Source organism: Centroberyx gerrardi, chromosome 15, assembly GCF_048128805.1.
Source record: "Centroberyx gerrardi isolate f3 chromosome 15, fCenGer3.hap1.cur.20231027, whole genome shotgun sequence".
NCBI classification, from domain to species: domain Eukaryota; kingdom Metazoa; phylum Chordata; class Actinopteri; order Beryciformes; family Berycidae; genus Centroberyx; species Centroberyx gerrardi.
In genome coordinates this window covers 27371508-27392050 of record NC_136011.1, presented here as the reverse complement: position 1 = coordinate 27392050, position 20543 = coordinate 27371508, and the positions used below count along the sequence as shown (strand labels likewise).

Below are 20543 nucleotides of genomic sequence, written 5' to 3'. Positions count from 1 at the left end.
TACACTGAGGGCGACAGGCCGTCCTGGGTTCTGGTTTCTGATCAAGATGATGTAAATCTGAAACAGGGCTGTATGGGGAGAAATGTGATGTTATTTGGGTTACACATGCATGCATTACACTGCTTTACACTGCATGTTATACTCACAGTCATACATTTACTTAGGCTGTTATACCTTATTGCTTATACCTTACTGATATTCTTCTATGTAACAGCAAACGTTATATTTCCCAACGGCCTGTCTCTCCAGTGACCTTAATTTGGTCAAACAGCAACATAGCAATTCTTGTTTTATTTTTGATTTTATGTTGCAATATACAGCATGTCATAACATGTATAGTGGTGTAGTGACACATGCAACTTACTACAATGTGCAGTATGCAAACTCATAAAGATTCACATAAAGGTTGGTAAAGTATTTCACAAATAAAAACGATGAGTTTATGTGGGTTTACCCTCACAATACAGAACTATAGTGATCCTGTAATATATGTTTAAGGGATACTATGCAGATAGCACTGCAAAAATTTATAATATCATGCAGCTACTATATGGAAAAAGATTAAACCACAGAAAATCCAACAGTGAAGTGAATATAAATACCATAATGTAAGAAAAGGATACTACAACACCACTGAGTGCCACAGACACACAATAAGCCTCAACATTATAGGAATATTAGTGATTTTCGTTAGGGAACCTCCTCTACTTCCCTAATTTGTGCCTATAGTTCTGTAACCATTAGTGTTTATGTATTTTATTGTGTAGCCCAACATGCAGTACAGTTCATATCCGCAGAATCAGAAACTGTGTGAGAGATTATGCAACACTTGGCGCTATAGACTGCAACTGACTGTATGTCATGTCATTTATTTCAAATTCGGGTGGGAAAAACGAAAAACCAGCGGGACCACGTCAAATTGCGCGCAGACGTCACTACGCCAACGTGTTCCCTCTCAGCCTTCCATTGGTCGGAGGTTTAAAGGTACCGGCCCTGCTTCGCTCTCATTGGTTCGCGCATTTTGTGCACGGATTTCAAACGACGAGCGACTGGCGCTTTTTCACTTCTTCTTGAGCATTTAATGTTGGCAGACCGGGCGTCAGCACAGCAGAGAGCCTATGAGCCAGGAGGTTAGCTAAGCGGCTAATTGGACTGAAGCAATAGGCTAATTTTAATAACGACAACACAAACGCAAGGTGAGAAGCTTTCCTTTGCGTTTCTAGCATCAGACCTACTAATGTTAACCAACTGTACAGCCGGGCTACATTATGATATGTGTCAATAACGTTAGCTAGGTTACCAGCTAGGTTAGTTAGTTCGGTAGGAAGGTTGTGTTGCAGCTAACGCTATGAATAAGTAAAAATAAGTTAAATACAGGCTACGTGAAGTGCTGTTAGATCTAGTTGTGTGACTGTATACCTGGCAAACTAGTTGGGAAAGTTATTCGTTTCTATTGTATAACGTTAGTTACTTTCCATGCAGCCCACGACACGCGCGTAAATGGAGGAAATCCCTGTAGTTTGTCACTCAGCATTCAACAGTTAATTTGCAGCACATCCCATCTCAAAAGGCATTTTACTAAGAAATGGTATACATTTTAAAGAAAGACTGGGCGACAAACCAAAGTCGCCAGACTAAGCTCACGTCAGCTCACGTAACCCTTCCGCCAAATGTACACCGCGCCAAAATGGACTATTTGCTTTGTAAAATAGTTGGCGCAAGAATGTCTAATCCTACTCATACAGATATGCATACAGTTTTTTATATAACTAATCTTATAGTATATGTGTATTTCATTTCTAACACTATCATTACTGTCAAGGCTAGTGATTATTAGAAGTAGCTAGCTTGCATGAGTGATGCCATTCAGCTTGATAGCTTTGAGTGTGCTATATGTAACTCCTAGTATAACCCCCTATTTTATCTTCTACTTTTTACAGGAGTATACTGTGTGGTGTGTATGTCCCGTACTGAGGCAGTCATCATGAAATGTCCTAGCTACGAGGCGTCCAGGGGCAACAACATGGAGAAAAGCCCCGCTGCCCATGCAGCTGTGGCTGCTGCAGAGTCCAAGGTGTCTCACCCCAAAACCTCCCCGCTGAAAGATTACATCCCCTTCAAACCTCAGCTTTCACCCGTGGGTGTGACTAGGGTGCTGTTCTCCCTCAACAACGACACCAGAGCGGTCCACAACAAAGAAAACAGCAACAGCAGAGAGTATGACAGGACTTTGGAAGAAGGGTTCGAGGACAGCGGCTACCTGTCTCTGCACAACAGCCAGATTGAAGATCACCATAGGGAAGAAGAGGACGACCATGTCCAGGGACAACCTCCAGCGACGCCTTCCCCTCCTGCTACACACCAAGAAAAGACGACTACATTGAGGCATTCTCCTTCTAAGTGCCAGGGGAAGGCGAGCTCCAGCCGTCCCGTGTCTCTGGTGATGGCTTCCACTCCCACGGTTTGTCCAGGGAGGAAAGTGTCGCCACAGTCGCCGTCGTCCAGCCCCGCCGGCCATCACAGCGACACCAACCTGCCCATACTGAACTTCCAGCGGGCCGTGTGTGAGGAGCTCGCCAAGAGCTTCCAGAGGAATAAGAGGTACGATCACAACAACAACTCCCCTCTTATAACCAACGAAGAAGACGTTCCCTTCTTGGTCAAACTGTATTTAGAGGCAGTATAACACCCCAATGTTTTGACTGTATGATGTCTTCACAATGTCAAAAGTTTGATTTGGAAGATTAAGAATTTGTTGTTTTCAGTGTGCTTTCCACCACCACCTTTACATTAAATGAATCCATGTTAAGTTTAAGGACCATCACCATTCCACTTGTTGAATGTGAACAAATTATCCATTGATTCCAGATCCCAACCCTTCTTTGATTTGCTCTGCATAGTTTTGTTTACGGCAGAGCTTATTGTCGCCACATAGATGAAAATTAACTGGTCAGACAAACACACTTCAAGGAAATATTTTCAGGGATTTTTTTCCCCCTAAGTTACTCAAAGGGTAGTGAGCATAGCGATGGCACTACTGGGGTTAGGGTTTGATTCCCAACTAGGTGCACCCTCACTAAAAGTGTATGCACTCTTAGGACTGTAAAGCATCCATTAAATGACACGAAGTATGTATGTTTTCATGTTTTTCAGGTATGACTGGAGCCTGGTTGCTAAGCTGGCAGAGGATCATCTTCTGGACCGGGTGATCGGAGCCCAGATGGGCCGAGAGTACGTCGATGTGTTTTCCTCTCTGCTGTCCAGGAACATGAGAGGAATCCTGACCCGCATCCTGGCTCTGCTGGGGGACATGGACCTCATCAGGTAAACCTAACACAACTGCAGAAAACAGATGTCTTCACTGTGAGACTTATCATGCAGCAGGAGAGAGAGGGTTTGCACTCAAAGAGATGACCGGCATGCAAAGGTGTCTAAATTTTAATTCAGAGGAGCAGATAAAGGTACAGACGTTCCAGCCCTTCACTTTTATTGGTCTGACCAAACACAAAAAACCAAACACGGGATCTGTTTGAAATGAATGGGAAAGTCATGTTACATCAGGGGTAACTAGTTTCCCCCCCCCCAAGGTTTGATAATTTATTGCCATATCAACCAAAATTATCACAAAATTTTCTGCATGCTCAGGACAAAAGACATTTGGGTATATCCCCATACAATTCTCATTCTAATAGACAGTTAACTGTTGACCAAAAACTGAGATCAGAAAATCTGTAACATTTAGAAGGAAAATTCTTTTAAGAATGAATTTCTATCAGAAATTCACACATTTGTGTTTCCCCTCCATAGTTTCCTACTTGTTGATGTTAGCCGTTTATATCACTTTTGTATTTTATTGGAATTAATGTTCAATTTTGTGTTGTTATGTTTCCTGTCTCCTAGCTGTAGGAAAGTGAGCAAAACATGGAGGAAGATCATCTGCGAGGATACAGCAGCCCTCAGCAGGTGTCAGCGAGCCGAGCAGGAGCTCAGGGTGAGGAAACACACACACACACACACACACACACACACACACAAAACACCATTGAAATGTAATCAAAACTTTTAATTTAATGGAAAGTTGCAAGCTGACATGTACAAGAATTTAGTGTTTTTGCTCATCAATAGGTTTCCTTCCATGTGTTACCCTCTTGACATGTTAACAAGCACCAAAACCACGCCCGTACATTAGTATGCATACATACAGAGAAAGTAGACTCTCTTTATCTCACTTGGTGTGACATCAAACACCTAAAACTACACTCACAGTCTAGCTGACAATACCAGGAACTACAGCAGTTGTTTTCAGGTCTGTGTTTTCACCACAGAGTGCCACCACCTTATGCAGATTTTCTTTCAAAAACTCTAAAACCAATTTCCATACCTTTCTAAATGTATATTTGTCTGGTGGGCAGTTTTGTATCTTTATAGGACCTTGGGTGTGCCTCCATTTATGTTTCTTAATTTCTAAATTCCTCCATTTTTGGCCGTCATGAATCACTCGGGGCTCATTTTCAAATCAAATCCTAATTCTATTGTTAAGATAAGATGAAGCTTTACTGAATCCTGTGGGGCAAATTAGGTCATTGCAGCAGCAAAAGTAATGGGATACAGCAAAGGAAAATGGACAATAAATAATTGCAAAAAATGTAGAAATGTATGAATGAAAGTATGAAACTGTATTGCAGCATTAAGAGCAGCATTAGCAGATGAGAATATAACAAAAAGAATGAAATATTGTATGTGCAGTGTGAAAAATTAGAATATCAACATATGCAATATACAAATAATGACAAGCAAAAGAATAGAAGGAACAACAATATGTGAAGTTAAAGCATATGGACAGTATGTGCTGGTATTCACAACCATAAACAAAGCATTGTAAAGTAAATTATGTGCCACTTTAACGCGTATGCCTCCATCTTCTTTATGCTAGGCCATCAATATTCATTCCTGTTTTCATTTGTTGCTTTAGACCTGCCATGTTAAAGCTCTGTGCTTTTCGTTCAACTTTATTTAGTTCTCAGAAAACACATTGAGCGTTGGAGCCATCTTTTTCAGTGGTGCTGAGTAGGGCTGCAACTAAACATTTTCATTATCGATTAATCATTTAGTCTGTAAAATGTCAAAATCACAAGTTCCCAGAGCCCAAAATGATTCTTCAAATTACTTACTTGGTATGAATAGCATCCAAAAAACCTCCAAGTATTCATTATACAGTATAATGATATGAAACAGAGAAAAGCAGCAAATCTTAGCATTGTGAAGCTGTAACCAACAAATGTTTGGTATTTTCACTTCATAAATGACTAGAATGATTAAAATATTTTCAGAATTATAATCAAATAATTTCCTGTCAATTGATTAATCAACTAATCGTTTCAGCTCTAGTGCTGAGATTACAAATAGGTGAAACAAAACTTAAAACGCAAGAAAAAAGTAAGTGGAGAAGTAAATGATTTGGGAATATAAAGGAATCTAATTATGTTTGAGCCTTCATTGATTCTTGGTGTGTTTTCTCCTGCAGGAGTCGCAGAGCTCTCTGGGACAGAGGGGCTGCGGTCTGACCAGAGACGTGGCTCTGTCCCGGGTCGTGCTGTCCTGCATGCAGACCCTGGCCTCCTCCAGCCCTTCATCCTCCTCCTCCTCCTCCTCTTCCTCCTCCACCCCGAGCTGCAGGGCCAACAGACGGGCCCCTCCCTCGCAGAAGGACCACACACACACTCCTCACACACACAGCTCCCAGCGTACTCGCTTCACAGAATACCTGGAGGTGAGTTTGGCTGTACAGACGCTTCGTCTGCTCATTTACTGCGAGTTTCTTGGTTTTTAAGGTGGAATTCTTGGCACTCATGTTTATACTGAGGGAAACCCGCTCATACGACCCGTGCCACGACTAGGGCTGCGATTAACCATTATTTTCATCATTGATTAATCTATTGATTATTTTTTTTGCTTCATCGATTAATCGTTTAGTCTGTAAAATGTCAAAATAATGACAAATGCCCCTCACAAGTTCCCAGAGCCCAAAGTGATTCTTAAAATGTCTCAGTCTGACCAGCAGCCAAAAAAAACCCCAAAGTATTCATTTTATAATGATATGAAAAGGAGAAAAGCAGCAAATCTTAGCATTTGTGAAGCTGTAACCAGCAATTGTTTGGTGTTTTTGCTTAATAAATGAGTAAAACAATTAATCAATTCTCTATCTGTTTTATATCAATTGAAAAGTAGGGGGGGGGGGGGGGGGAAATGGAAGGTCTTACCCATGCAATGGTGATAGTACTTCTCAAAGAATTGCATACACTGACGAGTAAATCAGGCGTATAACATTTAATCTGTTTGTCTCTTCAAGAAGGGTAATGCATTAAGATGATTTTCTGGACTCGTGCTTAAACAAAAGTGTGTGTTTGTTTTGTCTGTCCAGGCGGCCAGCGGTCTGAAGCAGCACGAGTCTCTGCGTCCCTGCAAGCGCTGCGGCTCGCCCGCCACGCACCTGTCGGAGGCTCAGCGGGCCACCTGCACCCGGCCCGGCTGCCTGTTCGACTTCTGCACCCGCTGCCAGGAGGCCTTCCACGGCTCGTCCCCCTGCCGCGCCGTGCTGCCCCGCCCGCACCAGCACTCCGCCAAGACCACCCCGATCCTAGCGGGGAGCGCTCGCAGCAAGAGGAACCTCAGGCGCCTGTGAGGGTTGCGATCGGCGTCGTGTTTGATTTGAAGTCCGGGGCGGCCAGAGTGGGTGGCGCTCTGGATAAGGACATGGTTTTGAAAGGCCAGAGTTAGCCAGAATGGGGTGGGGTCTTTTCTTTGTTTGTTTTTGAGGACAATTGGACTGTTGTCTTCAAAATGGAGGAAACTAACTCCGCCCTTGCCTGGCTGCTAACGCCTCAAATCAAACGCATCTTACACAGTCAACTGGCATTCAAACAGACTGAGCCACTGCTGTGATGCACCTTTTGACCAACAACAGACTTATCACAGAAACTTGATTTTATTGGAGTTTTATTCAATAACTTTTAGCTGGCTGGGACGTCCCCTCTGCTAAGGATGGACTCCAGCCTGGCAGCGATAGTTAGCCAACATTTCCATCGGCTTCCCCTTCAAAACTCTGGCCAGTAGAGACACTTTCACACAAGCTCAGCCTGAAAACCGCCTGAAGCTTCAGGTAAGCCAAAGTGAACTGACTGAAAGCACTGTGTTGTTCAATACACTGTAAAGGGACCATCGGCCAGGAAATGCCACCTGGCTAACTGTTGTCGTCGGTAAGCGACGATCACATCGAATGCCAAAAAGAAAGAGAAATGGTGCAGAATAGATTGAGATGCTTTATTGAATTGTACAAGAATTTTATTATTTGCTTTTAAATGAAATGAATATATGTGTGAATATATTTTGTATGTCACTCTTTAAATGTAAGATTTTTAAATAGTTTTTTACAGTTTTATTTGTCAATAAATGTTGATCTTCAGGAGATCTTTGAAATGTCAGATTTATGTATTTGCATTTCATGTAAATAGAAGTTTCATAAAACTTGACTTGTGTCTTTGTTTTCCTTCATGGCTACAAGCCTCCCCTAGCCGGCTGCTAGCCAAATACTTGGAAGCTTTTGATTGGCTTGACTTCGCTGTGGCTAGTGAAGTGGTGAAAGTGGCTTCTGAAGTCACTGTTGCAGCAGATGAAGAAATTAGTTTCTTATTCTGCACATAAGTTACGGCACATTTGTGCCTTATGTTTTCAAGTAAAGTTTTTGAGTTTTGGTAATACAGAATACCAAATAAGCACAAACATGAATAGAACAAACAAGAATTATTCAGAACCCACAATAAAATCATAAATAAAATTTGAATAAAAGCAATTAAATAAAATATAATTTGTGCCCTCATTTAAAAAAAAAAAAAAAAAAAAAGAAAAAATCAGCATCCACTGCATATGGCTGCCACAGTGACTTAGGAAATGTGGAGTACAAAGTGTGGCATAATGGGGAAAAAAATGGGTCTTGATTAAAAATATATATATAAGAATGAGTAAAAACTAATAATTAGTTAAACATTTCTTTATCTCGGAGACTGGTGACCTGTCCAGGTTTCTTTCTGCCTTCTGCCCAATGCATGCTGGGATAGGCTCCAGCAGCCTGTCACCCTGAAAAGGATTTAGCGGCTGAAAAAAAGAATGTATATTTCTAAATAATGAAATAATACCAAACATAACAACAGGGAAGAAGAGAGCTGCTTGTCGTTTTGAAAAGTATCATGAATTGACAAATGGCCATTCAGAAATTAGGTTATTATGAACTCAAACTGAATTGATTATTAATGTGAAAATGACATGGCATTAAATTCCCAAATTAACTTTACAAGATGCAATAGCCAAATAAGTGAAGGATTTTAAATATTTTCACAGTAGTTTTTTTTTGATTGTTATTTTCGTCCTATTTCACCACCTGTTGTTTCTACATCCTTAAACCAAAGCAGTGTTCTTGGAGATGCCAGAGCTTCTGTGTTTGAGATTAAAGAGCTGGATTGCAAAACGTTTTAATCATTCATCTGGTCTGAATTTAAAACTGCTTTATAAATTCAATAATCAGACAAATAAAGTTCAGATAATTCGGAGGCGCAACACCTCTGGGGCTCCGGACCGTTTCCAGCACTGCCCGTGACAGACTGCACATGCAGAGTGGTGAGCAGTTGATTTTCCTTTTTCAGGTCGTTTCACTGGATTCATTATCAGAAGAGGCCGAGAGGCTGAAAACTATTCACTATTTCACAAGCAAAAATTTGAGAAAAATCTGAAAAAAATGACATGATAATGAATTTGTATTGTAGAATTATGTTTGTTTCCTATCCTATAAGTCATTTTGCGACCTCTCAAAATGATGTCACGACCCCCTGGGGGGTCCCGGCCCCCAGCTTGAGGACCATTGCTCTATAAGGAAAGGCAGGCTCACAGATCAACCGACATGCCTGCACTTTATTTTAGTCTTGTCTTGTGTTGTTTCTCCAGCAGAGGGCAGCAGTGTTTCCCTCTCTGCCTCCAGCTCCATCTTCTTCTCTGTTGTCTCTAGTCTGGATAAATAACATGACAGGTGACATCATCTGTTATCAATTCAGTGTTTTCAATTCAATTCAATCATTTATTGCCTTGTCAACAAAGTTGATAGGAATTTGCCTCAGTACAACTCTTAAGACGATAGACCATACACAAAATACACAAAATACATAGAATACATAGAAAAAAATGTAGATGAAAATAGGTAAATGTTAAAACAATAAAAATCCTAAAATATAGAATAAAAACAGCTGTATTGCCACATGCTTGCCACATTATTTTAAGCATACGATCAAATCTACTGAAATTGTGGTTAATGTTTTCACTCAACAAACAAAAAAATCAGAAACATTTTTCAAACACTTTGATGAATCTTTCCCTAACCCCTCCTGCACTTTTGACCGCATATTTATGATATTATTGTACTTATTATTTATGATAATTATTTTTAATATTTCTGTATCTTGTATCAAAATCATCAGATTGTTATACTGTTTCTTGTTTTTTCTTTCTTTTTGTGCTTGCTGGTTTATTTGTCCCTTTCCCTGATCATCTTTTATTCTGTGAACCATGTTTGTATTATATAGTGGTTTTTTCTGTCGTCATTTCATACTGCCTGATGTTTGTATCTTTTTGGAAATCAATTAAAAAAAGCAAAAAATAAAAAATGAACATGATCGAAGTGACTCATCAGGGATGGATAGTCTCTTTCTCTCTCTCTCTCTCTTTGGAGTTTTTACTGTATCTGCAGGGGGTTGATGGGGTTATTGATCAATACCAGTGAGTCATCGATTACCCGGCTAGCTGCTGAGATTTCTGTCTTTCAAAGCTATAAGAAGTACATTTTCAAATGGAAATTATGAATTATTTGGATTGAAAACATGTTTAATACTCAAGTCCTCCCTCCCCCGCTCTCTCTACAGGTGTTTCCATGCAGCTTTAGCTCATCTAATTGATTGTTGAGATATGGGAATTCACCGAAGACCACACACACACACACACACACACACACACTGGATAGCTTCCCTCTCCACATCACCCACTGTGTCTCACACGTTTGCAGTGATAATGAGTTTGTAATCCATTAAGATGTTACTGTTTCATCTCTCTGATGGATTTCATCACTAATTGCTGCGTAATGCGTTACACCTCCATGACAATCAAGCCCATCCACCTGCTTTCTCCACTGTTTCCCACCACTCACACACAACATGGGAAATCCAAATAACAGGATCGTTTAACCTTGAGTCACATGACTTGGACTTGGACTCGAGTCACAATTTTAATTGCTTGAGACTTGAGGCATGGAAAGAAGACTTGAGACTTAGCTTGACTTGGGTTTTGGGTTTCGGATTCTTGCTGAGTATCTCCTCCCCTCTTCATGTACCAGGGCTTCGCTCAGCACCACAGCTGGGCCTTCGACGTCCTGGAGTACAGGACCAGCGAGATAGGTCAGTGGACACACACACACACACACACACACACAACTTCGACTCTGACTTGTACTTTGATGACTTGAAAAGGTTTCTAAAGTCTTGACTTGAGATCTTGTGTTTGTGTAAATGACTTAAAATTGAAAGTGATGAGATTTGTTCCAGCAGACGACTGAATTTAAATTCTGTTTTCTGAATTTGTATGGAATGATTGAATTTATTGAAGTTGAAACTGATTATAGAAATCAAACTCATGATGCTCTTACCAAGTTTTTATCCTATTAAAACCATATTGCATTGAAAAGTCCTAGATATTTCGTTTTCTTTAAGATATTAAATTGATACTGGACTCTTGATTTGTTCTGACTTGACTTGCTGTTCTACATTTAGACTTGAGACTTGACATTAATGACTTGGACTTGACTTGGACTCGACATGGTAATCTACATTTAGACTTAGGACTTGACTTGAGACTCGTGCCTGAAGGCTTGAGACTGATTTGGGACTCCAGCAGAGTTGCCTCGGTCACACCTCTGCTAATCGCTCTCTAATACACAAATAAAAGCAGTCATGAAGTGTAGAATGAATGTTTTATTATTATAATGTATTGAAAGAAAAAGTGTTATTAGCACAGTAACTTTCCCATAGAACTATAATTGGCAAAGAAACATGTTACGCCCCCGGTCTAAGGGAAACCAGGACACAACACGTTCGGTGCCCCCCTCCCCTCTTCCCACTCCCTTCCCACTCCCAAGAATGGTCAGCCGCACCACAACCAGAGTTCACATTGTAGAAGTTTTATTTTTTAAGGCTTCAGAGCTGAGCAATGCCCAAAATAACAAACAAAACAATTCTAATTCAAAACCCTAAACTTCCCTAACAAAAGAAATAAAGTTGAAATAAAAGACAAGGCTTTAACCTAACTCCTAACCAAAAACAAGAGAAAAATGACTACAAAAAGAAAGGGCTTCTCACTCCTACTAATAGTAAATACAGATCTACAGGTTTTACAAAGTATCTAAACACATCCTAGAGATTTCTACATCTGACCCACTAAGTTAGGCCTGCTCACAGTACTACCAGCTGCAGAAGCACACAGCTCAAAGGTTCAGCAGGGCGGCCTCCATTGTTGGAAATGGGAGTTGGTTGGCATCAGCTGGTTTAAATCATCCGCGTTAGCCAATCAGCCAGCAGCAATCCCGTCCCCTAAGCCAATCCAGGAGAACACCGACACCTGAATCTCATCACACACACACTCTGAATGCACACTGAGGAGGAGAGAAGAGAGCTGTTGAGTCATAACAAACAGCGATGGATGTGGAACTGAAACTAAAACAAGTAAACATGTCATCCTCCGTGAAGGATGCAGGCTCCCCTTCAGCCAATCAGCACCAAGATGCACCATCCCTCCCAGTTTCATCACAATCAGGCCAGTGGTGTAGCAGTAATCACAGAAGAGGATCAGGGCCACATGAAAAATGTAGGTATTTGAATTCTGAGATTAATAAAGTCACAACTCTGAGAAAAAATAGTGAATAGTGAATATTTTCCTAACCAATCCTGAGGCAGAATTGCGAGATTTAAGTCAGAATTCGTGGGTGAAAGTCAGAATTCAGTGTGTGTGTGTGTGTGTGTGTGTGTGTGTGTGTGTGAGTGAGCACCATGGTGACTCGTACACAGCATGCAGGTTGGTATATTAGCTGAAACCTTCTGACAAAATACAATATTAAGCCATCTGGAATAATTTCTGACAAGCTGCTGCAGGGTTGAGTTGAATTCACTGTCAGTTTTCAGAAGATTGCGAGAATGAAGTCAGAATTCAGAGATGAAAGTCAGAATTCGGAGATGAAAGTCATAATTCGGAGATGAAAGTCATAATTCGGAGATGAAAGTCAGAATTCGGAGATGAAAGTCATAATTCGGAGATGAAAGTCAGAATTCGGAGATTGAAGTTAGAATTCTTTTCTAACCAGTTCTGTCAGAATTTTGTGTTGGTCTAAAGGAAAGGAAAGTCAAAGTTCCTCTTTAAAACAGACACTCACCAGCCTGTCAAAAATCTAAAATACTAAAATAGACTAAAATAGCGCTGACAGTTTTCCCTTAAAAAAAGAGTTTGTTTGAATCTGTCATCAGTGTTATGAAGCCATGAATAGAACAACTGACATTACATGGTTACCTCTGACATTTTCAGGATGACCCACTTGTCTCTCTCTCTCTCTCTCTCTCTCTCTCTCTCTCTCTCTCTCTCTCTCTAGTGTCCTGTTGTGATGACAGATTTGCATCAGTGAGTCAAGTTTCATTCATGTGTCAAAAACAGACATGTTATGAACCAGCGGTTTCCATTCTAAAAAAAAAAATGTCTGTGCTTTGTAAAATGTGGCAAGTCGGACCTTTGTGGACGAAGGCTTGTGAGACTTCACTGCCGAAAATGTCTTAACTTAACGAGTCATTTAATCCAGTATGGAGTCTTAAAATCTTACTTTTCTGAAAACCAATAAATATTCTGTCACTGGGTTGAGATCATTCCACTTGTCTCCTGTGCAGTTTCACTGGTTGGGGGACAGGGTGGAGGGATGAATTGTCCCTCCAGTTATTTCTGACTCCAACACACACACACACACACTGTATTTTAATCGAAGCACTGTTGAGTTTTACTGTACTTAAGTGCGCTTTGTGATTGGCTTTGATCAAAATAAAATAGAGCCCTTCTCCTGGTTGGATGAAATTCCTTTTAATGCGTGAATTTAAAGAGATTTCGGCAACAAATTAGACTGCCATGTTTCAAATTTTGATATATCTTTCTCATGTAAATTTGTATCTTTTGTTTCAATCTTATAAATGAAGTGAGGAAAAACTGAGTTGCATTTAGGCTATGCCCAAACAGCCCAAAAGATCCCAAAATATCTAATGTTGGTGAGTCTAGCTTTCTCTGGATAGAGTGCTGACAGTTTGGATGATTTTCGATGATTCGTCAAGTTTTCCCACCGGTGTCCATACCAACACCAGAGCTTCATATGGGCAAATTGGGCAAATCTACAGCATCTCATTTAGTGGGCATGGGAAGAACGATGTCTCTGTTGCATCCGGTCTGTGTGTAACTTCCTGCAACAACTCAACTCTCGCGAGACTTGAGCGAGACTTGGTTACACACAGACCGGATCAAGCGAAAGGTAAAGAAAAACGTTTCATTTCTCTGTAGGGTCCTTTCCATAATGTTGTCAGACACTTATAATAACAATCTGAGCCTGTCAGTGGCAAAAACAAGAACTTTTAGTGGACGTACACTGACGGTGCGATTTGCCCCGTCGGATTACATTGCAGCTCGTTTCGCGGCTGCCGGCTGAAGCGATCTCGCTCAATACTGGACCAGTTTCAAAAATTCTTGTCCCCTTTAGTCACTTAGACACAAAAAGATGGGAAAATAGGGTCCAGGTTGAAAAATACCGAAGTTACCCTTTAACATCACTAAAATATGGAGAACCAATCTGTAAATGTGTCACAATTCCACTAACCACTGACACAAGTTACCTACTATCCACAATTTTGATTTTGTACCATCAATCATTTTGTGTTCTTTCAAAATGCAGACATCTTTCAGCTGAGGAGCAAAACTCCTCAGCTGTACAGCTCACTGCAGAGAAGAGTGTTAGCCTGTTGCCTATAACATGTAAGAAAACGTTAAAAACTGAGCTGTTTTATACACCGTCACCTACCAGAAGACGCTGGTGTCCCTCTGCTGCTCCTGCTGATTAGTCTGTGCTGTCACTGTGGCCTTTCGGTCCCGCTGCGACTCCGGATCATTTCTCCGGCAGATTTATCGATCTCCAGCCGCTCCGAGACACCTCACCACACAATCAGACCTGCTGCTAATTGTAAAAGTCATTAGAGCTGCTGTCTGCCACTTCTGTGTGTGTGTGTGTGTGTGTGTGTGTGTGTTCCCTTAAAAAACAGGTGTTTAGCAGCCGGGGTCGTAGCACCATGGTGACTCATACACAGCATGCAGGTTGGTGTATTAGCTGAAACCTTCTGACTAAATACAATAATAAGCCATCTGGAATCATTTCTGACAAGCTGCTGCAGGGTCGAGCTGAATTCACTGTCAGTTCGATCAGTATGTAATGTGAATTTATAAAGTTAATTCACCGAATGCTAAATATCCATTCAATCATGACTGAATATTACAAATGAAAAGCGAGAAAAGGTCTTGGTTTTATATCTGAGAACGGGCATAATGTGTGTTTACATACAGTGTGTGTTTGAACGCTGCTACATATAAATGTGTCATCGTGTTTGATCGTGTGTTATTTGTGTGTGTTAGTGTGTGTTTCTGATGGCGGGGCACACCCGTGTCTCTTCCCTCCACCTTCTTTTTCCCATCATCCCTCTCTCCCTGCCCTCTGTCACTCCTCTTTCCCGCGTCTCTATTCTTAGACAGTGTTTCATCTGTTCATCCTTTTAAATTCGCTCTTTTTCTGTTTTTTTCTTCTTTGCATAAATAGCACAGGCTTTCAGCCCGAGGATAGCAACATAACAACATCCGGACCACGTGAGCTGTGTGTGTTAGTGTGTGTGTGTGTGTGTGTGTGTGTGTTTTCTGGTCCATGTGAGCCTGATGTGCAGTGACTTCCACCTGTCACCCGGCCGTATGTCACCGAGCCAAAGTTCAAAGGTCGAAGCCCCGAAACGAAGCTGTCAGTCGCGGGGAAACGAGCAGGAAGCAGGAAGTGAATGAAACTCTGGAGGCGGAGACGGGAGAGAGGGAAGACTGACATGATGGTGACTTCGTTCTCTAATCTGAAAGGACAGATCAAACGCACCAGAAGTAAACCGGCTGGGAGTGAGCAGACTCGCAGCTTATTGGCTGTCAGGGAGCAAGCTGGCGGCTCATTGGCCGACTGAAAAGCCCCAACATGTCTGCAACACCATCTGCAACCATGTTTTCTATCTTTTACTTAACTAATGAAGATTGTGTCGTCTTTTCCAGCAACATTCACACAGATACACACATTCCCATCCCATCTTCACCAGAAGCAATTGATGAGATTTTGGTCAGAATTGATCAGTATGATGTAAACTGATGGGAAAATAGGATCCATGTTGAAAAATAAACTATATATAAACTATAACGATACACTGATGCTCAAACATTCGCTGTTCTGTGATCAGTTCCTCAGCATCACTGCAGTGAGCTGCCGGATGCCCCGCCCCCTTCTATCTCTTTCTTTAATTTGATTGGTTGAGAATGTTTTATTGTTGTTTTCTGCATCAAAAAAGTTCTGAGTTTGTTATTGTTGTGGTGGGAACACAGATATTCGACGTAACTTAAAATGATTTAAATCTTATTATAGCTGCAGTTATCTTTATAGTTATTGTTCTAGATGTGAATGGGCTTTTATGCTTTAAGACTTGCCGCATGGAGATATTTGGGTAGCCCCAGAAGTACGGGTCGATCAGCCCAAAAAGGAAGTAAGTAGGGACAATCACACACACACACACACACACACACACACACAGACACACACACACACACACACTGCTGAGAAATTCAGACTGACAATGTCTCTTTTCTGTCTGTACAACCACAGCATCTCTTTGGTTAAGTGGACGTAATGAAACACAAACATACACACACACACACACACACACACACACACACACACACACACACACTGTGCTCGGTGTTAAAAGGCTGTAGCCCTCTCTCTCTGTCTATTTTTACCCAGTTCAGCCCATTAAGATCAGCAGTGATGAGAGTTAATGAGTGAAGCCTCTCCACAAGGCCGGCAGTAATCACATATCACCCACTCTGTCCTGGAGAGTGGACACACACACACACACACACACACACGCACACGCACAAACATATACACACATATGCAGAGAAACATCACAAAAACATACACACGCACAAAAACATACGTACACGTGCAATACTTACACAAAAACTCATGCACACACAAACGCACAAACACATGCGCGCACACACACACACACACACATACACACCATACACACACACACACACACACACACTCACTCGCACACCCAGACTGAAAGGAAAGACATCTTCACCAGGGTTATTTATGACAAAAAACCTGCATTACAGTATTATAGGACAATGGACCAAATGCCCCCACACACACACACACACACACACACACACGACTAAAAACACATACACACATACACACATGCACAAGATCGTATACACACATATAGTAGATACATACAAATACATGCACTTGGTTGACAAAACAAGAACACTTTTACAGACTGGATCCCTGTATTTTAGGGATATTGAACGATGAATTTCCTCAAAATGAACATTTTAGATGGATTTTTACCATATTTGGAAATCAAACTGTCCAATTACAGACAGTGAAGTCGATGTGATCTGACGCTGATTTGGCAAATTCCTCTATTTCTGTAATCCACACAGAGGGAGAGCTTGGCTTCTAATAATAAGATCGTCTGATTTTGACCTGCGGCACATTGCTTATGACATTTATGAGTCAAATATCCGCTGCCATTTTGACACTTGTAAACAAAGTGAGTCACGCAGCAGAGACCGAGGGATTACACGCTGTCTTTTGTCGCCAGATGACGAGTTCAGTCTGGCCTCGTGAAATTTTGTTAATTGAGCACGATGTCTTAAAATGCAAATAACGAGTTCCGTGTATGAAAAAGTGAGGGGAATCCCTTTCCCCCCTAGGAGAGGATTAGGTGGAGGAAACATGACTAGAAACAGTAAGTAGTTTGCGTTTTCATTTTCATTGAAACCTAACCTTAAAGTTTTAGTTGCCTAAACCTTAACTCAACCTTAAAGGTCCCATATGGTGTAAAGCAGGACTCCCCTTGCCTCTGTGATGATAAAGGAGTTGGATGGTCTATCTAAACATGGTGAAAGTGTCAAAACGCACGGTCAGCAACTAAATCCACACAATCCATATTAGAAAAGCGAGCCTCTAAACGAGCCGTTTGGACTTCCGTAACTTTGTGGCGTCACAAAGGTTCGCTCATTATCATTTTTGTAAGAAATAATAGAATAACAAAGTGTTTTTTTCAAAGCGGTCGAGCGGTCGTCATCGTTTATTACCGGAGAGTTTTCCCTACCTGTAGCCGCCGGGCCGCGGCGTCTCACGTTTCACTCTCGAAACGGTTAGCCAATCGGAACAGAGGGGTCGTTAATATTAATGAGCCTTAAAGACACGGAGACAGAAACAGCCTGTTCTTGGTAAGGCTCAGAGAGATGCTGGAAAATGAACGTGTAGAAATGGATTTGAATGGACCTCAAGACAAAATAAAACTCTGGAAAGTGGAGAATATGGGACTTTAACTTGCCTGAACTGAACCGTTAGCTAAACTTTTTCGTGTGACAAACAGGTGAAAATGGATTACAGTGACGTCAGGTTTATAGCCAACTTTTTAGGTGAAACTCATGACAAGTTCTGGCTTTGCAGCTTGGCCAAAGTGGGAAAAGAAGGAGAACTATTTGAATGCCATAGAATTGTAATGAATAGAACAGGCAGTCTGTCCATTTGCACTGAAACATTTTCTTTCAGCAGCCCTCTGTGGTGAACATTTCCTCCTGCAGCGGCAGAGCGAGGTCTGTGGAAACTCACACCTGGATCAGTGAGGTGTCTGCTAATGGTGTGAAGTAAAAAAAAAAAAAAAAAAAACTTGAATGAAAGCACGGTTACTTTCAGGCCTTCAGCCGCTGTGGAGCCCCATCACACATCGAGCTACACTCCATTAGCAGCAGCCATTGCAGTCTGCCTTTACTAAAACTGTGAAGTAGAGGTGAATAGCCAGAGTATTTACCAGCTGACTCCTTCAGATGGCCGAAAAGAGAAAACACTATTATGGTTTCAAACAGCTCCTCTGTGGGGTGGAGCAGTGAAGAGGGCCGCATGTTCCCCTCATGTCTATTTTTAAGAAAGGGGAACACTTTTCAACAATATTCTATCTTTAGGCCCAATAATAGCATTCTACGACGCCGTATTAGGGCCAGGTGAATTTTTTTTTACCGCAGCCGGGAGGGAGGGGGGAAATATTCAGTGACAAAACTCAGAATTTCTGCAATTAAAGTCAGAAATTTGCGAGAAACAACTCGGAAAAATCGTATTTTTGGCACTTCAGTCTCCACAGCACACACAGCCTGAACATGAGGAGGAGCAACTAACATGGCATCATTACTTTTCTAGATAGTGAAATTAATGAAGTTGGTAGGTTGTGATTCAGAGGTTTTTTCTGAACTATCCCCCTTCCCCCAGCTGCAGTAAAAAATAATTTCACCTACAGTGGCCCTAATATGCTGTTGTACCTTTCAGCAGGAGCGGTAAGTAAAGTAGAAAAATTACTTCAAAGTTTATCTCCTGTCCTGATAAAAGTCTTGTTGGTACAGTGCAGGACTTAATGTCATTTAATAGCCTTCACAGATATAAATCGCTGAAAATCGATGAAATCTAAACACAAGCTATGACCTTTGACCTTTTGAAACGCACAAAAATCAGTTACTGCTGTTCTCCTTTGTAGAATAGTGCAGCAGTATTCAGTGTTAGTGCATGTAGCAGCACTCTTATTCCTGCTAGAATCAAAAATACACATAATATTAGTTCACTGATGAGTTGAATCCAGCTAAAAGCCTTGATCTCCTATTGATTTCCCTTATTAAATCTCTACCAATCACAAAGCAGGAGATGTAGATGGAGAGAAGCAGACGAGTTAGAGAAGGATTTTTAAGCTTTGAGACAACAGGTGTGGATTGTGCAACTCAATGTCGGGAAGATGTCCCTAATATTAATATATATGTAGTTGTACGTCTGTATCTGTGTGTGAATATCTGAGAATGCATGAGCAAATCTTTGCATGTGTGTGTGTGTGATATACGCATACATGTATGTGTGTATCTGTGTGTTAAAGTTACAGTCTCAAAGCCTCTTGTTGGCTGACACAATTCAAACTGTCCCACAAAAACATCAACGACAAATGTAAAAATGCGATATATTTACGATTTAACTTAATTATTTAACTTCATTTTTCTGCAAGCTGTCTCTTCAGAGGTAAAACAATATGTTATCAAACAGGATTGGGCTGTTTCTGCTTCTCGTGAAGTCTCACCACTGTCTGAACTAGGGAAACCAATATTGGCTTTTCAATAAAAATCTGATATCAGCCAGTCAGTGTCGCCCACCGCCGATATGATGGAGGTGAGGAGAAGATTTTACTCAACAGTTTCATGGTGCTAGTCTGTGAAACCTGCAATGAAAACCTGCCTCACTCTGTCTTAAATAAGGATACAGGTGGGGGGGGGGTTTTTGTTGGTAGCACCAGCGGTCCAGGTTCCTCTCTGTTTCTGCACACAGTCAGCATAGTTGCAGATATCAGCGCTCGTTTTCCTCCTTCATTAGAAACCATTTGCCTCCATGCACTCTTGTCCAGTATGAAAAACAAATTTCCACAGAGCGAGAGAATCCATCACAGGAAACATGAAGCCAAACTTTTTTTTTTTTCCGAGTCGAGTGTTTTCATCTCAGCGCTGCGTTACGTTCAGGAAGAACAGGAACTCTCCTCCCGGAAATAATCCTCAGAAACACTTTACCGTCACATCCATGGCTTTTTATTCAGGCCGCTTTTGTTAGCCGGGACAGCAGCTCATTTGCATGCATTGCAAAATGATTGGAGGAAATGTACACTAGACAGAAGTAAATGGGCTGTTACTCTATATGACACCGATATTCTCATTTAAGGAGCTGCTAACTAAACTAAGAATTTCATCAGTCTGGGTTTCAGTGGAGAGTTTTAGTGTCCCATGATGGTCTGAATGCTGTTTCAGAGGCTTTTCCACCCTGATAAGAATAAACACTGAATCCTTGTAATTTTTTTTTTTTTTTTTTTACATGAAAATTGCCTAAATTACATATATTGGCAAGGGCTATCAGCAGCTTAAATCCAAAAATATCAGTAATGGTATCAGCTTTCAAAAACCCATATTGGTTGAACCCTCGTCCTAATACTTACTTTGACTATAGCTTATATATATATATATATTGTGTGTGTGTGTGTGTGTGT

General features: G+C 41.2%; 1 protein-coding gene across 1 annotated transcript; it reads left to right on the top strand.

The window, feature by feature from the left end:
- The first annotated feature begins 1076 nt into the window (after positions 1 to 1076).
- fbxo5 (F-box protein 5) lies at positions 1077 to 6746 on the top strand. Its single transcript, XM_071897432.2, has 6 exons — positions 1077 to 1196; positions 1941 to 2601; positions 3154 to 3324; positions 3901 to 3991; positions 5525 to 5770; positions 6422 to 6746. Exons 2-6 carry the CDS (start codon positions 1961 to 1963, stop codon positions 6680 to 6682), a joined length of 1410 nt encoding a protein of 469 aa, XP_071753533.2. The 5' UTR covers positions 1077 to 1196; positions 1941 to 1960; the 3' UTR covers positions 6683 to 6746.
- The last annotated feature ends 13797 nt before the right edge of the window (positions 6747 to 20543 follow it).